Raw genomic sequence first — 22,335 nt, 5'->3', positions numbered from 1 at the left:
CAGCTATTCCGCTGCAATTCACTTGATCATGTGGTTGTTGGTTTTGTTGGTTTTTGTTAATATTTCTGTTATTAGAATGTTAAAACTTTTTAGGTGTGCTCGTCCTTAAGTTATGTGTTTTGTTATTTTTATGGCCTTATAACAATTATATTCAACAATTTTTATGAGCTCGAGGCCGTTTTAAGTGAAAACTTATTGTGGAAAAGCAACAATAATTTGAAAAAATGGTAGAAGTGATAGCTATTTCGGAAATCACCACATTTCCTCATCAGACTTCTTTCAGTAGGATTCGAACCGACGATCACCACTGACTCAGCCAGTTGCCTACGCACTGTGCTAAGTTTGTCTTGTTAATTCTTGTTGCTTATTTTCCACTATTTCACTTTGCTAAGCCAACTACAATCAAGCGCAGCTATTCCGCTGCAATTCACTTGATCATGTGGTTGTTGGTTTTGTTGGTTTTTGTTAATATTTCTAATATTAGAATGTTTAACTTTTTAGGTGTGGCATATAATAACAAAAACACATAACTTGAGGACGAGCACACCTAAAAAGTTAAACATTCTAATAATAGAAATATTAACAAAAACCAACAAAACCAACAACCACATGATCAAGTGAATTGCAGCGGAATAGCTGCGCTTGATTGTAGTTGGCTTAGCAAAGTGAAATAGTGGAAAATAAGCAACAAGAATTAACAAGACAAACTTAGCACAGTGCGTAGGCAACTGGCTGAGTCAGTGGTGATCGTCGGTTCGAATCCTACTGAAAGAAGTCTGATGAGGAAATGTGGTGATTTCCGAAATAGCTATCACTTCTACCATTTTTTCAAATTATTGTTGCTTTTCCACAATAAGTTTTCACTTAAAACGTCCTCAAGCTCATACAAATTGTTGAATATAATTGGCATAAGGCCATAAAATAACCAAAAAAAAAAAAAAAAAACTAACTTAAGGACGAGCACACCTATAATGTTAAACATTCTAATAATAGAAATATTAACAAAAACCAACAAAACCAACAACCACATGATCAAGTGAATTGCAGCGGAATAGCTGCGCTTGATTGTAGTTGGCTTAGCAAAGTGAAATAGTGGAAATAAGCAACAAGAAGTAAAAAGACAAACTTAGTACAGTGCGTAGGCAACTGGCTGAGTCTGTGGTGATCGTCGGTTCGAATCCTACTGAAAGAAGTCTGATGAGGAAATGTGGTGATTTCCGAAATAGCTATCACTTCTACCATTTTTTCAAATTATTGTTGCTTTTCCACAATAAGTTTTCACTTAAAACGGCCTCAAGCTCATAAAAATTGTTGAATAAAAAATATTTTAGTTACTTTATAACATCAGTTATATAAAATAGAATAAATTTGTTTGCAACTGCCACCTAACAAAGCGGAGTTAAATTTAATACAAGCGGCGTAAGTCTTTACGATCAGCTGTTTAGGCTAAGCCCAACAGCTTGAGTTCAGGTAGCGTAAAAATTTTCCGCTTGAAAAAATTGCTAAAGTTGCCAACTGTTGAGCTGAGCGGAACTACACAACTATGCGTTTCGAAGACAAACACTCAACAGTTTAACAACAGCTACGTCTTAGAAACGCGCCCATTGTTTAATTTCTAACAAAACCTATGCATGTACATATCGCACCCTAAATACAAAAGGGTCACAACTCAAAATACTAAGATTTTCAGGAGAGACGAAAAACGTTTTATGTAAAAATTATTGTAATATTTAAAGAAAATATTGTTCCATCATGAAAATATACAACATTGAAGAAGGTTCTGCTATATTTTTTTCAATTTTATATTATGTTTGCGAAAATAAAACAAAATTTTGATTTATGACTCTTTAACTGAAATTTTTTCGATTAACTAGTGATATTATCTTAAGTTGTGCCTTTTTAACTGATAAAATGTTTTAATTTTATAAGTTTCCTAACCGCCGACTGAATAGAAGAATAAGAATAATAAGAAAATTCACAGGAGTGATGAAATGTATGTTTTTATTTAAATATTTCTATTTTGAAATAAAGCTTTATTCATTTCATTAACACATATGTATCAAAGTAGCACAAAGTAGAAATCAAAATAGTTCACTATATTAAAAAAGAAAATCTTCAAAAGTTTACGTTTTTAAATGCCATTGAAACTATGTAATAAATAAATATTTGTAATATGACTCATAAAAGTTTTTTGGAATATGATTTTTATCCACCAGTTCCTTTATGTCCTTTTGCTTTATTTGTGGAAGCGATAGCCTTTCCTACTACTATCATCATTGTAACAAGGCACACTACAATCAGTTTCCATTGTGCTTGAGTAATGTTCAAGGTTTGGGCAAGACATTTTCATCAAAGGGGTCACAACTAAAAATTAAATTTTTTATTGCAAATTATTTAAGATTTTACAAAAGGCATGCAAAATAAGTAAACAATCAAAAGACTAATACCAATATCATTAATATTTAATTCTTTTTTCTACTTTAAAATAAAAAAAAATTATAAAACTTACGACGCTCACGATTATTTAATCAAAGAAGGCACATAAATAAATAATACTGTTAATTGAACTCACTTTTCACAACTAAAGAGGCACAATGCAAAATAATATACCACGAAATTTATCACTTTTTACAGTTATAGAGGCAAAACTCAAAATAAAACTCTTTATGTGTAATAAAAGTAATCAGCTGTTCTTGAGCACATTAACGCAACTAAAAATAATTCTCTTTAGTTGATCGTGCAAAAGCAACACACTTGACATAAAAATAGACATAACTGTATTTTTCCAGTTAAAGAAGATAGTTATGTGAACGAAATTTTTGCAGTAGTTAGAGATGTGTACTCTGAATTAATTTATGCAAAAAACTCAGTTTTGGAAAATTTTGAGTTGTGACCCTTTTGTATTTAGGGTGCGATATGTTTACACATCAAATTTCGTGAGTAGGTACCTGGTACTCACACCTTTTTTAAGAGGTTTCACTTCTATCATGTGTGCGGTGCTACACACGCCCTTTTTATTACTTCTTAGCATAAATTACAGTTTTTTTTTCAAAATTTCAAATTTTAAAGATTAAATTTAAATATATTTTTCGATTTCTTTGAAAGTAAATTTTTAAGATAATAGAGGGCGATAAAGGTGCAGCGTTTCCTCTTTGAGAGAGTAGTTTCAGCTACTCTGTGCATTCCAGTGGCTACAGGAAATCACTACCTTAATATACGGATGCCGTATGTACATAGCAAAACTTCACTTTTCAGAAGACGGCTTTAAATGTATAATAGCAAATATCTGTTTTTTTTATTATTTTTGGCCTTTAAAATAATTATATTCCACAATTTTATTGAGCTTGAGGCCGTTTTTATGAAAAATGGTATGGAAAAAACAATAATTTACATATGTACATATAGGTAGAAGTAATAGCTGCTATTTCGGAGATCACCACATCTCCCCATCAGACTTCTTCCAGCCAGTGGTCTACACACTGTGCCTAGGTCGCCTTATAAACTGTTGTTGCGGATGTGGTGATTTCTGTTATAGCTTCTACCATTTATAAACTATTGATGTTTTTCCACAATAATTTTTTAATAAAAATGGCCTCAAGCTCAATAAAAATTGTTTATTATTATTTATTAGGCCAATAAAGAATCTAAAAAAAGTGGTTTTTGCATTCCAGTGACGGTTTAAAATGTATAACCGCAAATAGCTGGTTTTTGTTATTTTTGGCCTTTATAACAGTTGTATTCAACAATTTTATTGAGCTTGAAGCCGTTCCTATGAAAAAATGTTGTGGAAAGACAACAATAGTTCACATCTCCTCATCAGACTTCTTCATTGGGATTCAATATAGCGACCCCAGAGAACAAAGCCAATGGTCTACCCACTGCGCTAAGTTCGCCTTATAAACTGTTGTTGCCTTTTCCACTTTTTCACATGTCAACCCAACTACAATCAAGGGCAGCTATTCTGCGGCTATCTACACTTGATCATGTCGTAATTGTGGTTGTTGTTTTTGTTTTATTAGTTAAATAGCAAATACCCGTCGTGCTTCACTGCGCCTTGAAGGTATTTTTGTGTTGTTTTATACCCGTATTGTAATATTTCATTTATTTTATCAATATAATTAAATTAAAATTTTCAAACAGGTGGCAACCCTCCTCTAAAATATTTTCAGAAGTAAACTTTCCTAAACCTCTTCAGTTTGATGCCCATAATACAACAATTATTAACAAAAACCAACAAAAACAACATAGACATGACCAAGTGTTAATAGCAGCGGAATAGCTTCGCTTGATTGTAGTTGGCTTAACAAATGAAAAAAGTGGAAAAAGCAGCAACAGTTTACGTGGCAAACTTACCTTAGTGGGTAGAGTGCTGGCTTTGGCCGCTGGAGTCGTTGGATCGAATCCCAGTTGAAGAAGTCTGATGAGGAGATGTGGTGATCTCCGAAATAGCAGCTATAACTTCTACCAAAATGTAAATTGTGATTTGTTTCCATAAAATTTTTAATACAAACGGCCTCAAGCTCAATAAAATTGTTGAATATAATCTCCTCATCAGACTTCTTCAACTGGGATTTGATCCAACGACTCCAGCGGCCAAAGCCAGCACTCTACCCACTAAGGTAAGTTTGCCACGTAAACTGTTGCTGCTTTTTCCACGTTTTTCATTCGATACAGCGACCCCAGCTTACAAAGCCAGTGGTCTACACTCTGTGCTAAGTTCGCCTTATAAACCGTTGTCGCGGATGTGGTGATCTCCGAAATAGCAGCTTTAACTTCTCCGATTTATAAACTATTGTGGTTTTTCCTCAATAATTTTTCAACAAAAATGGCCTCAAGCTCAATAAAAATTAAAACAAAATGTGAAAATGCAAGTTTAATTTTTTATAATTAACTTTTAAAATTAACTACGAACTTCACACAAATCAAATTATTGTCTGTCATTTAGCATCAATGTATTATTATTTTTTTTTTTGGATTTTCATCAGATGCCACCTCTGGGCAATGATAAAAAAAAATATACGTATAAGTAAATTTGAAAATTTGAACCCAAATGGATCTCACCCCTTTTAAGTCCGATGGGTGGAACGCTACGATATTTGCCATTATTTCTACTTACCTGATGCAAAACGTGTTGCCACAAGGGTATCAACTGAATAAAATTACGTCTAACTCCATTTTTAAATGCTTTCGAAAATATTCTTCTTGAATCTTCACTCCATACTGTGTCAATTGCGGCTTTCCTTTCGATATTGATTTTTTTAGGTAGCAATGTATTTAGTCTCTGCAAAATAGCAAATGTTAGATAAGCTATTTTTAATTTAAAATTTAATACGAACCACAAAATAGTTGAGCGCAACCTGCTCACGGACTACTCTATCCTTAATGAAATACACGTAACCGTAGTCGTCCTTCCTAGCGATGTCAAACAGATATCTGTTTATTACATGTACTAGCTGAAGACACCAAACTGCCGACAAATGATCACAACTTATCCATACTTTCGGTATTGACATAGTCTTCAATGGTTAATGTAGGTAAGATTTTATATGGTTTTAAGAATAAATGATAACAATAAATTATTTACCATGGAATGTATATCGCTAAATTTTGAAATCGTGAACCCAGGTTGAACTAGTAAATCCCGATTTCCACCTCCAATGGAGATAAGCAGTACATCTATCAAAATTACGTTTTCATAATCGAAATGGTTATTCAGTAAACGACGACTGTATGAGGTTGAACAAATACTTGTATTTTTATCTGCTTTGAAGAACGGACGCACATTGGACAAATGTTTATTTATATCGTTGTAAAAAACTTCAATTTTTTCATCAAAAATTAACACAGGTTTGTTTATAGGAGCAGCTAAAGAAATAATTGTATTGATGTATTTCGATATTTCAATGTCTTTCAATACGGCATGTGCTACCACAGCACCCATGGAATGACCAATCAATATCACTTTTCTTTCCGCTACTTTACTATTAATATAAAGCTTTATAACGGTATTTATACAATGTTTCAAATATAGTGTTTGTCTTTCTAAATAATTTCCATAAAGCGCTGAAAGCTCTTCGTTGAAGTCGACTGCAAACATACATGTGCATATGTAAAACAATTTGTTTTTAAAACAATAGAAATAAGTAAATTTCTTCTTTATAACTGTTCAACAACTACATACTTACTTGTGTAATAATCCAAATGCATGCCAGTAACACTTCCTCTTCCTTTTTTTAAAGCTACAGATGCTAGAGAACGCACCTATTTTTAAAAGAAATTAAGGTTTAACTTTTTTAAACAAAAACATTGTGACAATCAAAACATTTAATGTTAACTTTAAATGTTTAATGTTAACTTTCTTAAATAAATAAATACATAAATAAATTATGTTACATAAGTAAGCGCACCTCACTAAACAAAATGGCATGTTCAGAGCCTAAAAATAAGCAATAAAAAAGCAACTTCAAGTGCTTAGATAAAAGCACTAAGATATTGGTCAGTATGCTTGCACATACGCTCCAAAAACCGCAAAACAATTTAAATATAGTTTAATATTCGGTTTTTGTTCAGTTTATTTGAAAAATTACAATGGATAATCAAGTGTTTTTCTCAAATAATGAAGATTTGCGCTGGCCGTTTAAAGGCCGGTTTTTCAGGGCACGGTTAAGGTTTAAACGCTCGAGCTGGCTAGTTCAAACTAAGATTAGCCAATCAAATGCCAGTCAGCTGTTCAATATAAACGCAGTTTACGCAATCTAAGTTTAAACTGGACCTTAAAAACTGGCCCTAAGAGGGTTGCAAAGAAGGAAAACGACCTTCCGACATGTACTAATGTTACTGTTCAAAATTTAAAATTTGATATTGCCACTTTTTTACTATTACTGAAAATAATGCGGTTTATATTACAAGAATATGCTCAACCTTCCTGTTTACCAAACTGAATTTAATATTTTAATATATTCCGTATTCTCCATTTGAGTTAAATTACTCATATTATTAATATAATAATATTATATTCTCTTATATATAATCATAAAATCCCTTCAGAAACACCAATGCCTTCCCGCAACATTTGGATTCCAGGCGAATTTATAGAAATAATAAAATAATGCAAAAAAAATCTTTTAAAAACAAGCTTTTATATAACATGTACAATCAAATGAATAAAATAAAATAGTGTAAGAAAAGTGTTTTTAGCAAGAAGTTTTGCACTAAAACTAATAAAATCTCAAGTAGCACACTGGTGTATAACTTGGTGTATATTTATGAATTTTGGTACATATGTGTTTAGATTAAATAAAAGATAATATTTTGGTGTATTTGTCATCCCGCCAGTACTTCTTCTCAACTCAAAATTCTGCCTTTAACGTTTTGGTACTATTTATTCATTGAGATTAGTACGAAAACTGCACCAGCTCCTAAAATGCACCACTTTTTTTATTTGGTTCACAAATTACAAATTAATGCTAAAAAAGGCGTATTCTTTCCTTTAATTCACACTCTGTAACCCCGTATACATTTTATTCCTTCATTCAAATAAAAGAGACAGCACTTAAGTTAAAAAACATTCATTCTATTATTTCCGTTTTTATACATACATATGTATTTTGTTAGACACTGAACTGTATCTATTTTAATGGAAATTTCTTAATGATAAATACATAAATAAACAGGGTAGGGTTTAGTATACATATCGTCATTTTAAGTACAAAACCTAAGAATGAAAACAAACAAAGAAAACGAAAAATGCGCGGTGGTTGAGTGCGATTATATTGGCATTTATCATCAAATATAATAACTGAAACTGAATAAAAATGAGGCAAAGGTGTTCATAAAATATGGTTTTCTTGATAGAAAGTGTTTTGCAACCACGTAGCATCAGCACAGTTCGATTTTTTCTGACCGCAAAAGTGCACCCACTTTTCACGCAAATTTACGCCTCTTGGCAAACCAAACCAACGCACAAACTTGTTCAAATCACAAAGCACTTCATTTATATCATAAATTTGAAAGAAATCAAAATTTATAGTTTAAATCGCTGCAGAAAACACATCAAGTCGCTAAAAGATCACTATGAAGAGGTAGAAGACGATGTCAACAAAACCAAAGAACATCAAAAACGCTACGAAAACTATTTTCCGAAAATCGTCACATATGCTGCTGACTCTGCCTATAAGCTAGAGATCTGAAAAATAAGAAAAAATACCAATTATCTCTTGATAATATGATAAGAATGTGTGTTTACAAAATTAACTCTTTCCGCAATTCCTGATAATTTCTGTGGGCAATTGACAATTGTCCAAAGAATTCACCAAAAAATGTATATTGAATACACCACACAGTAGCTTTGTTTCTTTACAGATATTTATCACTAGCAAGGCGAATTTACACAAGATAGTGTTATACCATGTTCGGACCGACAACGAAAATACTTTGACAACGAGTTTTGGGATTGTGTGCTGTAAGCTGTTCGCACCGGCTGTTAGAGTTTTCGTTGACATTTCTTTCATCCTTTGTTTACAGTTTTGCTACGAAAAAACAAAACCATAATATTTTTCTTTCATTTTCTTATTATTAGCAACCTTTATCGTTTATTTATATTTTAATTTGGCCAGCCAATTAGCAATAAATCCCAACTAGCATATTAGAGATGATAAAATATGACTTACACTTCGATAAATATATCTAAAAAACAAGTGAAGACACCGATTGGAATGGGTGGAATGTGAGTTTTCAAGTAGTTTTCAGCGAAAACTGGTTTTCGTTTGACAGATTTTACAAGGACGAAAACACAAGTTTTAGGTCGAAAACCAGTCTTAGCAACTAAAACATGTTTTCGATGGCGGTCTGAACATGGTATTAGCCGTAAAGAATAATAGAATAAATTTCTCGTGTAAAAATAAACAAAGCCGAAGGGAAGGATAGAAGAAAATGTCAGAAGAGTCAATTATATTAATACTCCATTTTTCTATAGGAAATGAGTTTTAATTGCTTTAAATTGTGAAAATATGATTTGTAATAATTAATAAATAAAGTCTGCAAACTGTGGAAAACTGTGATTTTAGTGAAAATAGGCATAAGTGCAGAATACGGCCCGTTAAGCTAGAAAGAAACGAAGCAGTGGCGTTGTCCACCCTTTTTTTCTAATTCTAATGGTATAAAATTTTTTTGGTGCAAATTTATATTGCAGGTGCTATGGAGTGGGAAAGGGGCAATTTTCTTTTTATTTTATTTTTGTAAACAGAATAAAAATTGTAACCACATAACCTGATAACCAGGCAAGTGTGAACAACACTAAATTTCACTCTGTGAGCGTAATTTTGTAATTTTTCCCGTTCGTCTTCCTGATACTTATCTGCTACAAAAGTAAAGAAACAAAGCTAGTGTGTGTGTACTTAATACACCACGAGTTTGAATATGAGCCAGTGTTGCCATGGACAAATTTTGTTTCCTACCAAATTTTCCTACCAAACTCAACCAAAACCTACCAAAATTGTATTTAAGTTTTTAGTATATTTTTGATGTCAAGTTTATTAAAAACGTAGATAACATAACATTTAGAAAAACCAAAATACAGCTAGTACAATAAAAACAAATTAACTACGCATAGACATTCACCTACCAAAATCCAATATAGCCTACCAACCTACCAAATGGGAAAAAAACCTACCAGTTTTGGTAGGAAAACGCCATGTTTGGCAACACTGTTATGAGCTATTAAACATTTCACAAGTAGTGTTGCCATTAGCATTACCATTTTGGTCAAATTGGTAGTTTTATTTTCCTTCGGTAGACAAATTGTGTAGGGCTCTTCTGCATTGACTGAGTTCAGACACGGAAACTTTTGGCGCGGAACTGGTTACTTGTAGGATTGCATTCTACTGTTCTAGCGTAGTGTTCGTTTGTAAAAATTGTAAGCAAAATTGTCGATTGGCGATTATAAAAAGTTGCTGTTGATGTTGAAAAGCTCTAAAGTCTACTAAATGCTATATGTTCTATAGGTATCTATTGCATTTTCTTTTACTTTTTAGACATAAGGTAATTGATATAAATTCATTTAATCTCAAATATTAAAATTTTTACATAAAGTAAATATGAAACGAAATAAAATATCATGTTCTGATGATACAAAAATTGGTTGTTTGGAAACTGATTTGGTAGGATTTTTGGAACGTAAAAATAACTGCAGTGGCAACATTGGTTGGTATGGTTAATACACCAATGGTGAGGATTTCTTTCACTGTTCTCAGCAAATTAAATATGCCGAAAAATATGTTTTGGTATATATAGTCATGGCAAAAAAAATAGGGGCACGACATTTTGATTAGTTTTTGTTTTTGTTTGATTAATGATTATTATATTTTTTTATTAAAAAAAATACAGCTTATTATCTAACAAAAACCATATAAGTCGGAGTTTGAAAATTGTAGAAATTATAAAAACTCAAAAAGATTTTACAACAACGACAAACTTTTTATTACGAATGTACAAGTAGCTATTATACGTACGAATGTACGGAGCTAATTAACGTTGCTTTTTTTAGAACTTTTTTGTCGGATTTACTTCCATATAACGAATAAACACAATCTATTTTTATATGGAAGAAAACCGCTACACGGTCAGCAAAAAATATCAAAAATCAACGCCTTTCTTAGTTACTTGTTCTTGTAAAATCTTGTTGAAAAAAGATTTTTGTTAGATAATGAGCTGTATTTTTATAAAAAATACCAAAGATTAAGTAAACGAAAGAAAAAGGGCAAAGCTTGTCAAAATGTCGTGTCCCTATTATTTTTCACAATACTGTATTTCCCAACTGTGCATTGTTCGTCTTTTTTAATTGACAAGGTACATTTTTTATACCAAATTCTCAAATTGAATGGTGTAAATTGTGAATATTTCTAAGTCTAAGGCAAAATAAATACACCGTTCTTTTGGCTTGGTAAATATTTTGTACCAAACTCAAGAATCAGTGTAAGTTTTCGACGACGACCATATTTTCAAAGTATTATGAAGGTAAGGCTATGTTTACAACCTAGAGTAATGGCGTTGCGCGATGCGATGGATATCGCTCGATCAAAATTAGGCGTGTATTATTTGACAAGAAATTTAAGCTATTAGCTTATTTTGTGTGGAAGTCGTAGCCAATATAGTGACTCCTTCGCCAGCATAATCGCTATCGATTAAAAAGCAGAAAGTGTTTAAAGTGTAGCAAAATTATACACGATTAAATATTAGGTTTTTTCCACACGAGCCCGCGGCTACCCGCGGGTGCCCAAAATGTCCAGAAAGCTTTCCTCACTCTAGAAAAATGGGTAATAGAGAGCGCATACCTTCCACTTTTGGATCGTAAATGTCTTCTTCTTCGTGCCCGAAACAGCCCGGACTTTTTTTCCGGGCAGAAATGTGCAAGAAGTCAATTTTAAATAACAGCTGTTGTTTGTTTACATCCGATAGCAAATTTTGTAAAATACAGAAATGGAAAATAGCACTAAAGGTTCAGAAATGTAGGTATCTGCTAATTTTATTAGCTACATATATAAGATAAATAAATATAAAATCATTGTTTACAACTGATTTCTTGATTCCGGGCACGAAAAGTAGTTTTTTGCGTTCCTCACGCTCTGGGCACTTTTGGCACGGTTTGACACATTTTTGAGACTTGTGAGAGAGTAACTTAATTTTACGCTCTAATTACTGAAACAGCCCGGAAAGCGTATGGAACAAACCTATTTATAATAGGGAAGTTCACGATTTTAGGTGTAAAGTTGGCAAATGCTATTCATCGTGAACTGCCCTATTATAACTAGTTAATCGTGTATGATTTTGCTATACTTTAAACACTTACGGAGATCTTTTTATTTGTTTCTATAACCTTTTGACAATTCATGCTGAAACCTAAGCATATTGTACTGTATGTAATAGCAGTAGAAGAGCTGTTTTGATTTATTATGTACACATGTACATATATGTATGTATGTATGTATGGCTTTAAATATGAGAAAAGCTATTCACTTTACAAAAGACATATTTTTCATTTGCTTTCACAGCGATAAACACGAACGACTGTGTAAATGATGGCTAGTAGCGATTTTTATGTATTCTCGCTACGCTAATACGCTAGGTTGTAAACTTAGCCTATTCCTGAAACTCGGCTGGCCGCCATATTGAAGCTGTATGACTATTATTTAGCTAATTTAACAATTTCATTATGTACATTGACTCAACTATGCCACTTTATGGATATTTTCGACCCTGTTTTAAACAGCGCATCTCTTAGAAATTAAAAAATGGCCAAAAAATCACTACTTTCAAAATATAACTTTTTCCAGATTTATTTAAAATCTTCAAAACCTCATAAATTTTGAGGCGCTCGATTTTTAGAGGGGGTATGACCGAAATTCACTCGACAGAATGTACCTCGTTTTCAAATTAGGAACTCACATTCATATATATTCGCGATTTTCATACCTGCATATTATGAATGCTGAGAGTTATAAAAAGAATTCCAAGTTGTGCAGATTAAAAAAGAGCTTCGGTGTAAATTTTATGTCTGAGTTAATTTTAAATTTGATTATTAGTAAATTTTATTCCTCGAATCTTTTCGTACTCTTCACACTCATGGGAATATATTTATGCTAGAATATGATGTAAATAATTTACCATTATGGTGTATGATTTGAGCCAATTATGAGTACGCATTTTACACCACGTCGATGCAAAAAATACACAAAATATTTTGGTGCATTTTTGACTTTTGTGCTACTTGAGATAAGTTTAGCATTTGCTAAAATTACCAAAAGCCAAATGGTGAAAATAACTACTCAAACTCGAACGATAATTACCAACAATTTGAATTGATTTACGTCATTTTTAAAAAAGCTTGTCGGAATTCAACATATGTATGTATGTTTATATGAAATATATAAACATATATTATATTATATGAAATTCTTAAATTGTCATTTTTTAATCGCTTGTCCTATTTGGGTCAAATCTAGTATATATTCGGTGACCATAATTATGGCAGCCGAATACGGGACTAAAAATAATTTTGGCAATTTTTTCCACAGAAGCGAGAGGATTTTAAAAATCTTTTTCAATGATTCTAGATTTGTTAGCCTTGAAACAGCATTTTATTTGGCATATATTTTTCGATATTTTGTGAAAGCAGCACATAAATATTCAGTTGTAACATCACACACTCGTAGAATATTTTTCCATAACTTTGTCCTTTGTGCTCGGGATTTTTACCCCGCAAAATTTTTTTCAAACATTCCTAGGCAGGGAAACATGATGAAAATATGCGACTACTTTTTAAACACGAGTGGTATTCAACGAGTTATTTACCTTGTTTATATGGCATTAAACGCGGTATCGAATAAACTCGTGTCAGTTTAGCTCGCTTGAAATGCAAGTGTTTATATTCAACAAAAGAAATGAGTCGAATGAACACACTCTCAAACTGTGTTTTTCCCGATGCAACCCTGTTAATATACATACATATGTGTCAATTCGTGAAATTAATAAACATTCAAGGAAACATTCGTGAAATTTATAAACATTCAAGGAATTAATGGAAGAACAAGTGTTATTTTATTACTTGCGATTCGTTATGAAGCGCTTGGAGTCGAAACGCATAGTTATTTGCCAAGAATATATTGATTTCCATCGGCAAATGTTGGATAATGCAAAGCAGCTAACAAGTTTATTTAAAGATATTTTGGCGTTGCAGAGTGGTGTGCCCGAAGCCTTCTTCAAGACAAATATTCCACGGTTTCGCAGCATACATGCACGGGAGCGGTGTGATAATTTTATGCGGTTTCTTGAAAAAGAAGGAAACGAAGTACTTTATTACGAATCATTTAGGAAGAACAAAAATCCTTCTATTCACTTTGTGAAAAATTATCACCGTATCTTCCCTGTCCGGCGGTATTTGTGATACCACCTTTGCCAATTCCAAAGCAGGTTGCGTTATGCCTATATAAACTAGCATCATGCGCTGAGTATCGTGTTGTTGGAGACGTATTTGGAGTACATAAAAGCACGATGCATAAGTACTTTCACCTCGTGATTAAAGCAATTCTACAGCTTCGAAAAGAATACTTAAATTTCCCAAATTAGAGGAGGCAGAGGCAATTGCTACTGTTTTTGAGAAAGTTACTTGCATACCCAACATTATTGGTGCGATAGATGGTAAGCAAAAATTAAAAGTTAAAAAAAAATCATTAACAAAAAAAATATTTTTCAGGAACCCATATTCCAATTGATGGATATCAAGATTACATAAACCGAAAGGGATAGGCGTCAATAGTTATGCAAGCAGTAGTTGATAACAATTACTTGTAAGCTTAAAAGATGTACATAAGTACATATCGATGGCTGAGGGGAAGATCGACCAGTTCGAAAACGCCCTATCTCAGAAAATGTTTCAACAAAGCCCTACTTCAGAATTTGACTGAAGAACGCCATATTTCACAATTTATTGAAAAACACACTATCTCAGAATTTGCTTGAAGAACATCCAATCTCAAACGAAAATACATTGAAAATGTGCTGAGATAGGGCGTTTTTGAACCGAATTCTGAGATAGGGCGTTTCTCAATCAAATTCTAAAATATGGCGTTCTTAAACCAAATTCTGAAAAGGGGCTTTGTTGAAACATTTTCTGAGATAGGGCGTTTTCGAACTGGCTACCGCGATATATTGGCCGGTCTTCCACTCAGCCATTGATAAATGGTAGCAGCTCGGCAATCTCAACATTAGGTTACCGTGACAATCGATATTCCGTGCTGTCACTTTATAAGGATAATGATGATTTAAAAAGTACAATAGAAAGATTTAACAACCATTTTATTTGCCACATTTCGAGATGTCAGTGTAAAATTTCCAGGGAGCACCCATGACGCAACAATTTTTAAAGAGTCTGGAATTTACAAATACTCATCGCAAGTGATTCCAGCTTACTCTTCTGATGTTAACGGATTACAAACACATTTTATGATAATTGGAGATCCTGCGTATCCAATGCTTCCATGGCTTATGAAACCTTACACGGGATGCCTAGACCTCCAAGAAGAATCATTTAATTGTTATTTAAGCTCGGGACGAATAGTAGTGGAAAATGCGTTTGGTAGATTAAAAGGACGATGGCGGTGTCTCTTAAAAAGAATGGACATTGACCCATAATTCGTTCCATTTATCATTTTAGCGTGTTCGATTTTACACAATTTTGTGGAAGTAAAAAAGCAGCCCTTTATTGATTCTTGGTATTCAGATGCTGAGAGCGAGTTTCAATTTCCACAATCACAACATGTAGTTTCAATTGAAATCATGTCAGATGAACATTTAAATCCAAAGCTCATACGCGAAAGAATAAAGACATTTTTAGCAAATAATTTTCCAATTCGAAAATCCCACTTTTCCACAAGGAATTAATTCGAAATGTTATTATTATTTTTATTAATTTAAATTTAAAATATAGTTCGATCCATGATAAAAACATATGTGGTAAGATAAAACCGTTTTATCAATTCATCGGCCATGATTTTTTTAAGGTATTCCAACATTTTAAAATTATATAAAATTGAGAATAAAAAACAGAATTTGTTCAAAATTGTTGTTGTTTGGATTGAAAATGAGAATGTGTTCGTAAGTTTGTGTTTAAAATTAAATTGCTTGCAAACGTCAATAAATTTAAGGGCCGGTTGTTCAATGTCTGATTAGCACTAATCGGAGGTAGAAGCTCTGGTTAATTACAACGACAGCTTTATCGATCACATGTTATAAGCATGATGTCGAAAACGTCGATAATGATGTTTAACCGGCAAGTAGTGATAACCAGACATTGAACAACCGGCCCTAAGTGTCTCTCAGCGCTTCTACCTTGCTATATTTTTATCATGGTTCGATCCATAACAGAAAAAGAACACAAAAGTTTCAAAGCTGGAGTATCAAGTATAAATTACATTTATTCAAGTATAAATTCAAATTATACATTATGTATACATGTACATTGGACTGCATCACTCCCCATACAAAACAACCGGTACTGTTTTTCCATTGGAATTATAAATTCTATTATATTTTAAGACGTCCACCAAAATATTTCCGAAAAATATTAAGATTTAAGTGAGCTGGACCGATTTGAAAATACCTCCAAAAATGGAGTTTTTTATGAATAAAAATAGTTTCTTAAAGATGTTTTTTAAAATAATTCCCTTAAATGACAAGACGGTTTAAGCTAAAAAAATTTATATAAAAATATTTAAAAAAAAATTTAAAAAAAATTTTACGGAATCGTAATAATGAGATTTTTGATGCTGTTTTTAACGTTTTTCAAAGATTGGTATAAGAAAAACTTGAATAACTGAACCTAAACTCTTCCGATTTAGACTTGGAGGGTATCATTGGAAAGGTATTTTCTCACCCTTTTTATTTCTTTGCTAATAAGCTCATTCAAAGGATGAAAGAGAAAGGTAGGATGAACGAACATCATTCAAAGTTGAATTAAGATGTGTTGGTATTTGAAAAAAAAAAATTGGGATACGAATGACTTTTTTGCACACAAATAAAAAGAGTGGGAAAATACCTTTCTACCGAGATCCCATAAGTCTAAATCAGAATAGTTTTGGCCAAGTTATTTAAGTTTTTCGTAAATCAATCTTTGAAAAAAGTAAAAAAACAGCATCAAAAATCTCATTATTACGACTTCGTTGAAAATATTTTTATGCAGATTTTTTAAGCTTAATCTAGTTTGTGATCTGAGGGGACTTTTTTCAAGAAGTTCTTTAAGAAACTATTTTTATTCATAAAAAACTCCATTTTGGAGGTAATTTCAAATCGGTCCAGCAGGTTTCCGAAATATTTTGGGGGACGTCTTAAAATATAATAAATTTTGTAATCCCGGTGGAAAAACCGCAACTTTTTTTGGTGATGCAGTCTAATGTACATGTATGTATGTATTATATGTATGTATGTATCATATGTATGTATACATATGTACATATATGTACAGTGCCGAACAGAAGTATTGGCACAGTGAATTTTTCGCAATATATGCAAAGTTTTTTATTCTAATTTATTTTCGATAATTTTTTATAAAAATATTGTTTATTCTACATCAGAAAACATAATAATAAAATCTCTAAACTTTTTGAAAAACTCAGGAAAATTCATTAAATTTGCACACTAATTTGCAACAGAATAAAGACAATTCTTGATGAACGCCTGCAAATAAAATTGGAAGATATTTAAGGTATTTAGTCTGAAATAAGTCTTTCTGTATTGGATTTCTATGGAGTAATGATACTCCCCCATTTTGAAATTGCCACCAACTAACCGGATCATTGTTGTCGCAAGAACTTCTTCTCGGACATAACACTTTCGTTAGGTTATCTAAGACAGCAATGGAGGAGATTTCTTCTGACGGCCACGAAACCAAACGTGAACGTGAATTGTTGGTGAAAAATAATTTTGGGCGGGATGAAGTTCACCGGATCTGCTAGTATATACATAAAGTAAATGCGCTAAATACTCTAGTTCAAAGTATTCGGGTACTTTGGAGATGCAAAATACTTTCACTAAAGTACTAAGGTATTTATTACATTGCTAAATACTTACAAACTAAATACTTTTGAGAGTTTCGAGACTATTTCGGGATTCCCGGGACTATTTAGAAATTTTGATATCGAAAAATTTAATGATTTGCAATCGTTATATTTATATCGATGTTGTTATCGATGATTATCGATATAATAGTCGATATTTTTATCGATATACTAATCGATATTTTTACTGATATTTATTTATCAATATTGTTATTGTATACTAATCGATATTAATGATCGATATTTTTATTGATATACACATTTATCGATATATTTGGGCGTGAGAAACCTAAATAGTCGCTGGAATAGTAAAAATATCTAGGAACCCCGAAGTAGTCTCGAAAATCCCGTAAATAGTCCAAAAAAAATCGAAAATCCTGAAATAGTCTTAAAAATTCCGAAGTAGCCCCGAAAATGCCGAAATATTATTGTACGCGTTAGTTAGTGAAGCCCATGTCTCAATGTACTTTTGTACGTGGTGCTGCGTTAGGTGAAACTAACTAAATATATTTAGACTAAGTATTTAGCGCTGTGATAATAAGTAGTACAACACAAATACCTAAATATTTAGAAATTAATTTTTAGAAAATAACATTTTGCAATGACCTCATTGCAGGTTTGTTTTCAGTTTCCTGCTGTGCTTTTTTTTGTGGTTATTGATGTTACCCTAGGTCTACGTTTGTTGCTTTAATTGTCAACACTACAAGTTTTTTTGGTTTTTTAGGATCAGACAGGATTAACCCTGAAAATATGATCGAAAAAATAAAAATCATAAAATAACGATTAAAAATGATCGAAAAAATAAAAATCAAAGAGTAACGATTATTTTTGATCGAAAAAATAAAAATCATAAAATGATTAAAAATGATCGAAAAAATAAAAATCAGATAATAACCATTATTTCTGATCGAAAAAATAAAAATCATAAAATAACGATTAAAAATGATTGAAAAAAAATCAAATAATAACGATTATTTTTGATCGAAAAAATAAAAATCATAATATTATCGTAATTAAATAAATCGAAAAAAATCGATTATTTTGAATAAAATCCTTCATGATAACGATTATTTTCGGTCTCTGGTAAGAATACATTTATTACATGCCATTTGAGTATTGTGCATGCTCAGATTCCCTAAATAAAAAAATAAAAAATGGTATATACTTACGGTGACCATCCGTCCTGTATTATGCGGGACAGTCCTCTTTTTTCGTTCTCGGTCCTGGTAATTTATTTATTTCATACGGGACGCCAAATGTTCTGTATTTCTTTTAATGTCCGGTATTTGTCCCGTATTCGGTATTTTGGCGCCTCTGCGTCAAAATGACATGTCTATGCGTTAAAAATGACATGTCTATGAATGAATTTTTATTTTTAAGTCTGGACGCTTGCGATTCGAATCAAGGAGCACATACATATGTAGATGGATTCTGAATTTATAGTTTTGCGGAGAAAATCTGTGTATTTGTGAGTATGAATCGAAAATAGACGTTAATGATATTTCTAAAAGAAATTTCACTAGTATTTAGCTTTTCATAGATTTCTTTCAACGCATTTAGAGCAGATAATTTTACCTTTTTCGAGACTTTCGTCTTTAAATTTTCACTTTTGCTCACATTTTACTTTAGAATTTCAAACTTTGTTTACGTATATGGATTCCAAAGCCCACAAGAAATACATACGGCTTGCTGTCTAACGTGCCGGGTGTGGAGGCAGTTTTCAAATTTTGTGAAGAGAGAAGATATTCATTAGGCGAAACTACACCAAAATAAATTATTGCTGATTGTACGAGGGATTGTATATTCAACATGAGAAACTGTAAATAAGATGACTACCATGAGAACGTTGTAAAAGTAAAGAAGTTCTCAAAGATGGAAGTGTACGTTTTACATTCAGCGCGTTCCGGATGATATTCACTACATTGCGCTTGGTCGAAATCCGAGTCTGACAATTACCTTGTTTATATGTCGCTTTAATCCGTGCTAAGTCAAACCATGTCATTTGGACACACCCATGTAAACACATTCTTAAATCGAATTGAAACTTTTAACCGTGCCACCATAAATCACATTTTGAATGCGAGTTATGAGTTGATGAATCGTATTGAGTGTGCATGTAAACACGGGATTAGTCCACACGGTTGTTTCATGCAACTCTGTATGAAGTAAAACATAAAAGGCGCGTAAATTACATTTTTGCTAAGCTTCATTATAAAATTCGTGACTGTTTATTTGTTTAAACTTGATCAATTAAAATGGACAAATTAAACAAACGTGATATTTGGAGTGACAAACATGTACACGAAATGCTGTCAATTGTGAACGAGAAACATATACTGAGCCTCATGGACAGTAAAGTTAAAAGAAACAAAACAATATTTGAAGACATTGCACTTGAACTAAAAAAGAAAAATATTATAAAAAGCGGTGTACAAATTCGAAATAAATTTAAAAGTTTTAAATCCGAATTTTATAAAATCAAGCGAAGCAACAACAAAAGTGGGGCAAAGCGGCAAACATGCGAACACTTTTAGCTTCTTGAAGAAATTTTTGGCCATCGTCCAGCATTGGAGGCAGAAGGCGTCGATGTGGTAGAAATGAATGTAGAATATCTCGACCTCGAGTGTTTGCCTGATATGTCACCGGGCATCCATCATGGCGAAGAAGAGGACTCAATTGTTAACGAAGACGACACCAGGGCAGCAGAAAGCCAAAGCCCTGCCTGCAAAGAAAAATCGCACACTTTTAAAATAGCAAGTATGTATTTAGTGTATAATTTTTAGCAACTATTTAACCATTTATTTTGTGTTTTTTTTTTTTCAGAGAAGAGAAGTTATCAGAAAGTGGTAGAGTATTTTACGGAGGATTGGAAAAAGTCGCAGCAGGAGTTGCTTGAAACTATGAAGGAGCACGATAAAGAATTGGCAGAGCAGCAGGCAAGTAAGCAGGAGAAATTATTAGAAAGAAACCTAAAAGAAATGGAAGCAATTCTGGCGAAAGATCGCGAAGAAACTGCAAAAATGATGAACGAATTTTTTAACATGAATCAGCCAATACAGCACTCATTACCATACGTAGTTCAGGTACCCCAATCTGCTTTCATGGAGTCTTCATCAACTTCTGTGTCATTTCCCAAACTTTCGCCACGGGACAATGAGGGTATATTTCCATAACTATCTAAATTTGATTCTTATTGATGTTTTAAGTGCACCTCGTATTATAATTATAACCACACCACACTTTGACCAATTTTTTTCAATTTATATTTTTGTTATTTAATTTTAGTTATTTTTTTATAAAAATATAGTTTATTCTTCAACAAAAACCGTATAAATCCATGTTTTATAATAATAATAATAATAGATTGGCGCTTACACATATGTTAGTGTTTGGCCGAGCTTCTCCTCCGACTTGTGGCTAGCGCCTTGATGTTGTCACACGAAGTGGAGGGACCTACAGTTTTACGCCGACTCCGAACGGCGATTATATTTTTATGAGAAGCTGTTCTTCATGGCAGAAATACACTCGGAGGTTTGCCATTGCCTGCCGAAGGACGACCGCTCTTAAGAAAAAACGTTTTTTCTAAATTTTTTGCGATGTTGCTTTGACCAGGGCTTGACCCCAGGTGCTGTGGAGTGGAAGCGCGCACTGCTTACCACTACACCACAGCGGCCGACAGTAAAGTGCAAGTTTAATGTACCTAGAAGTTCCCGTTGATTTTTGGCAATTTATATTGCTGACGGTGTTGAAAATCAACAACTTCTAGGTACATTAAACTTTCACTTTACTAAAATTAAATGGGTTACAAAACTGCATACTAAACATTTTCCTAAGAAATATAATTAAAAAGCTGGGATTTTACCGAAAGTTTGTTGCATTTTTTTAATATTGCACAAAGTATAAAACTTGGATTTATACGGTTTTTGTTGAAGAATAAACTATATTTTTATAAAAAAATAACTAAAATTAAATAACTAAAAAATAAATGGGTAAAAGTGCTCAAAATGTGGTGTGGTTATAATTATGACATCGGTGCATGTAATTTTATGACCTATTTTTTTAAGATACCGATCTCATGGTTGTAGAACAACTAATTTTTTTTTATTGCTAATATATTTAAAATTAATATTAACCGTTTGGAAAAATCCTTAAAGCAAATATAATAAATGTAATTTATACTTGAATTTGAACTTATATTTATTATAATAATTATTAGATTGAATTTATTCTTGAATAAATGTAATTTATACTTGATACTCCATACATACACACATATATATATGTATATATATACACATATATATATATATTGGCACAGTGAATTTTTCGAAATATGTGCAAAGTTTTTTATTCTAATTTATTTTCGATAATTTTTTATAAAAATATTGTTTATTCTACACTAGAAAACATAATGATAAAATCTCTAAACTTTGTGAAAAACTCAGGAAAATTCATTAAATTTGCACACTAATTTGCAACTTTTTATTCAGATTTCTAGCAACTTTAAACGTGCACTTTGTTATACTAAGTTTGAATGGGCTATAAATGTGCATACTTAGAATTTTTCTAAAAAATCTGAATAAAAAGTTGCAAGTTAGTGTGCAAATTTAATGAATTTTCCTGAGTTTTTCACAAAGTTTAGAGATTTTATCATTATGTTTTCTAGTGTAGAATAAACAATATTTTTATAAAAAATTATCGAAAATAAATTAGAATAAAAAACTTTGCA

General features: G+C 32.2%; 1 protein-coding gene and 1 long non-coding RNA gene across 2 annotated transcripts in view; both read right to left on the bottom strand.

Moving 5' to 3' along the window:
* The window catches only part of LOC108378182 (GPI inositol-deacylase-like), a 356,400-nt gene that overhangs the window by 234,848 nt on the left and 99,217 nt on the right, over positions 1-22,335 (bottom strand). Inside the window, exons 4-7 of the mRNA XM_017634475.1 lie at positions 6,186-6,261; positions 5,585-6,087; positions 5,337-5,516; positions 5,117-5,281 (exon numbers count right to left, since the gene is read on the bottom strand). Of these exons, the coding sequence (XP_017489964.1) occupies positions 5,117-5,281; positions 5,337-5,516; positions 5,585-6,087; positions 6,186-6,261 (924 nt within the window). The remainder of the gene's footprint in view (positions 1-5,116; positions 5,282-5,336; positions 5,517-5,584; positions 6,088-6,185; positions 6,262-22,335) is intronic.
* On the bottom strand, positions 7,553-8,746 carry LOC108378229 (uncharacterized). The gene is made up of 2 exons (XR_001849397.1): positions 8,246-8,746; positions 7,553-8,185 (listed from the first exon to the last, which is right to left on the bottom strand). It is a non-coding gene; the product is annotated as an uncharacterized LOC108378229 (long non-coding RNA).

This window comes from Rhagoletis zephyria, unplaced genomic scaffold (genome assembly GCF_001687245.7).
Source record: "Rhagoletis zephyria isolate East Lansing unplaced genomic scaffold, Rhagoletis_zephyria_1.1 Rzeph_scaffold_00114, whole genome shotgun sequence".
Classification (NCBI taxonomy): domain Eukaryota; kingdom Metazoa; phylum Arthropoda; class Insecta; order Diptera; family Tephritidae; genus Rhagoletis; species Rhagoletis zephyria.
Note: the sequence above shows the minus strand (reverse complement) of the source record. Positions and strands in the feature narration are given on the sequence as shown.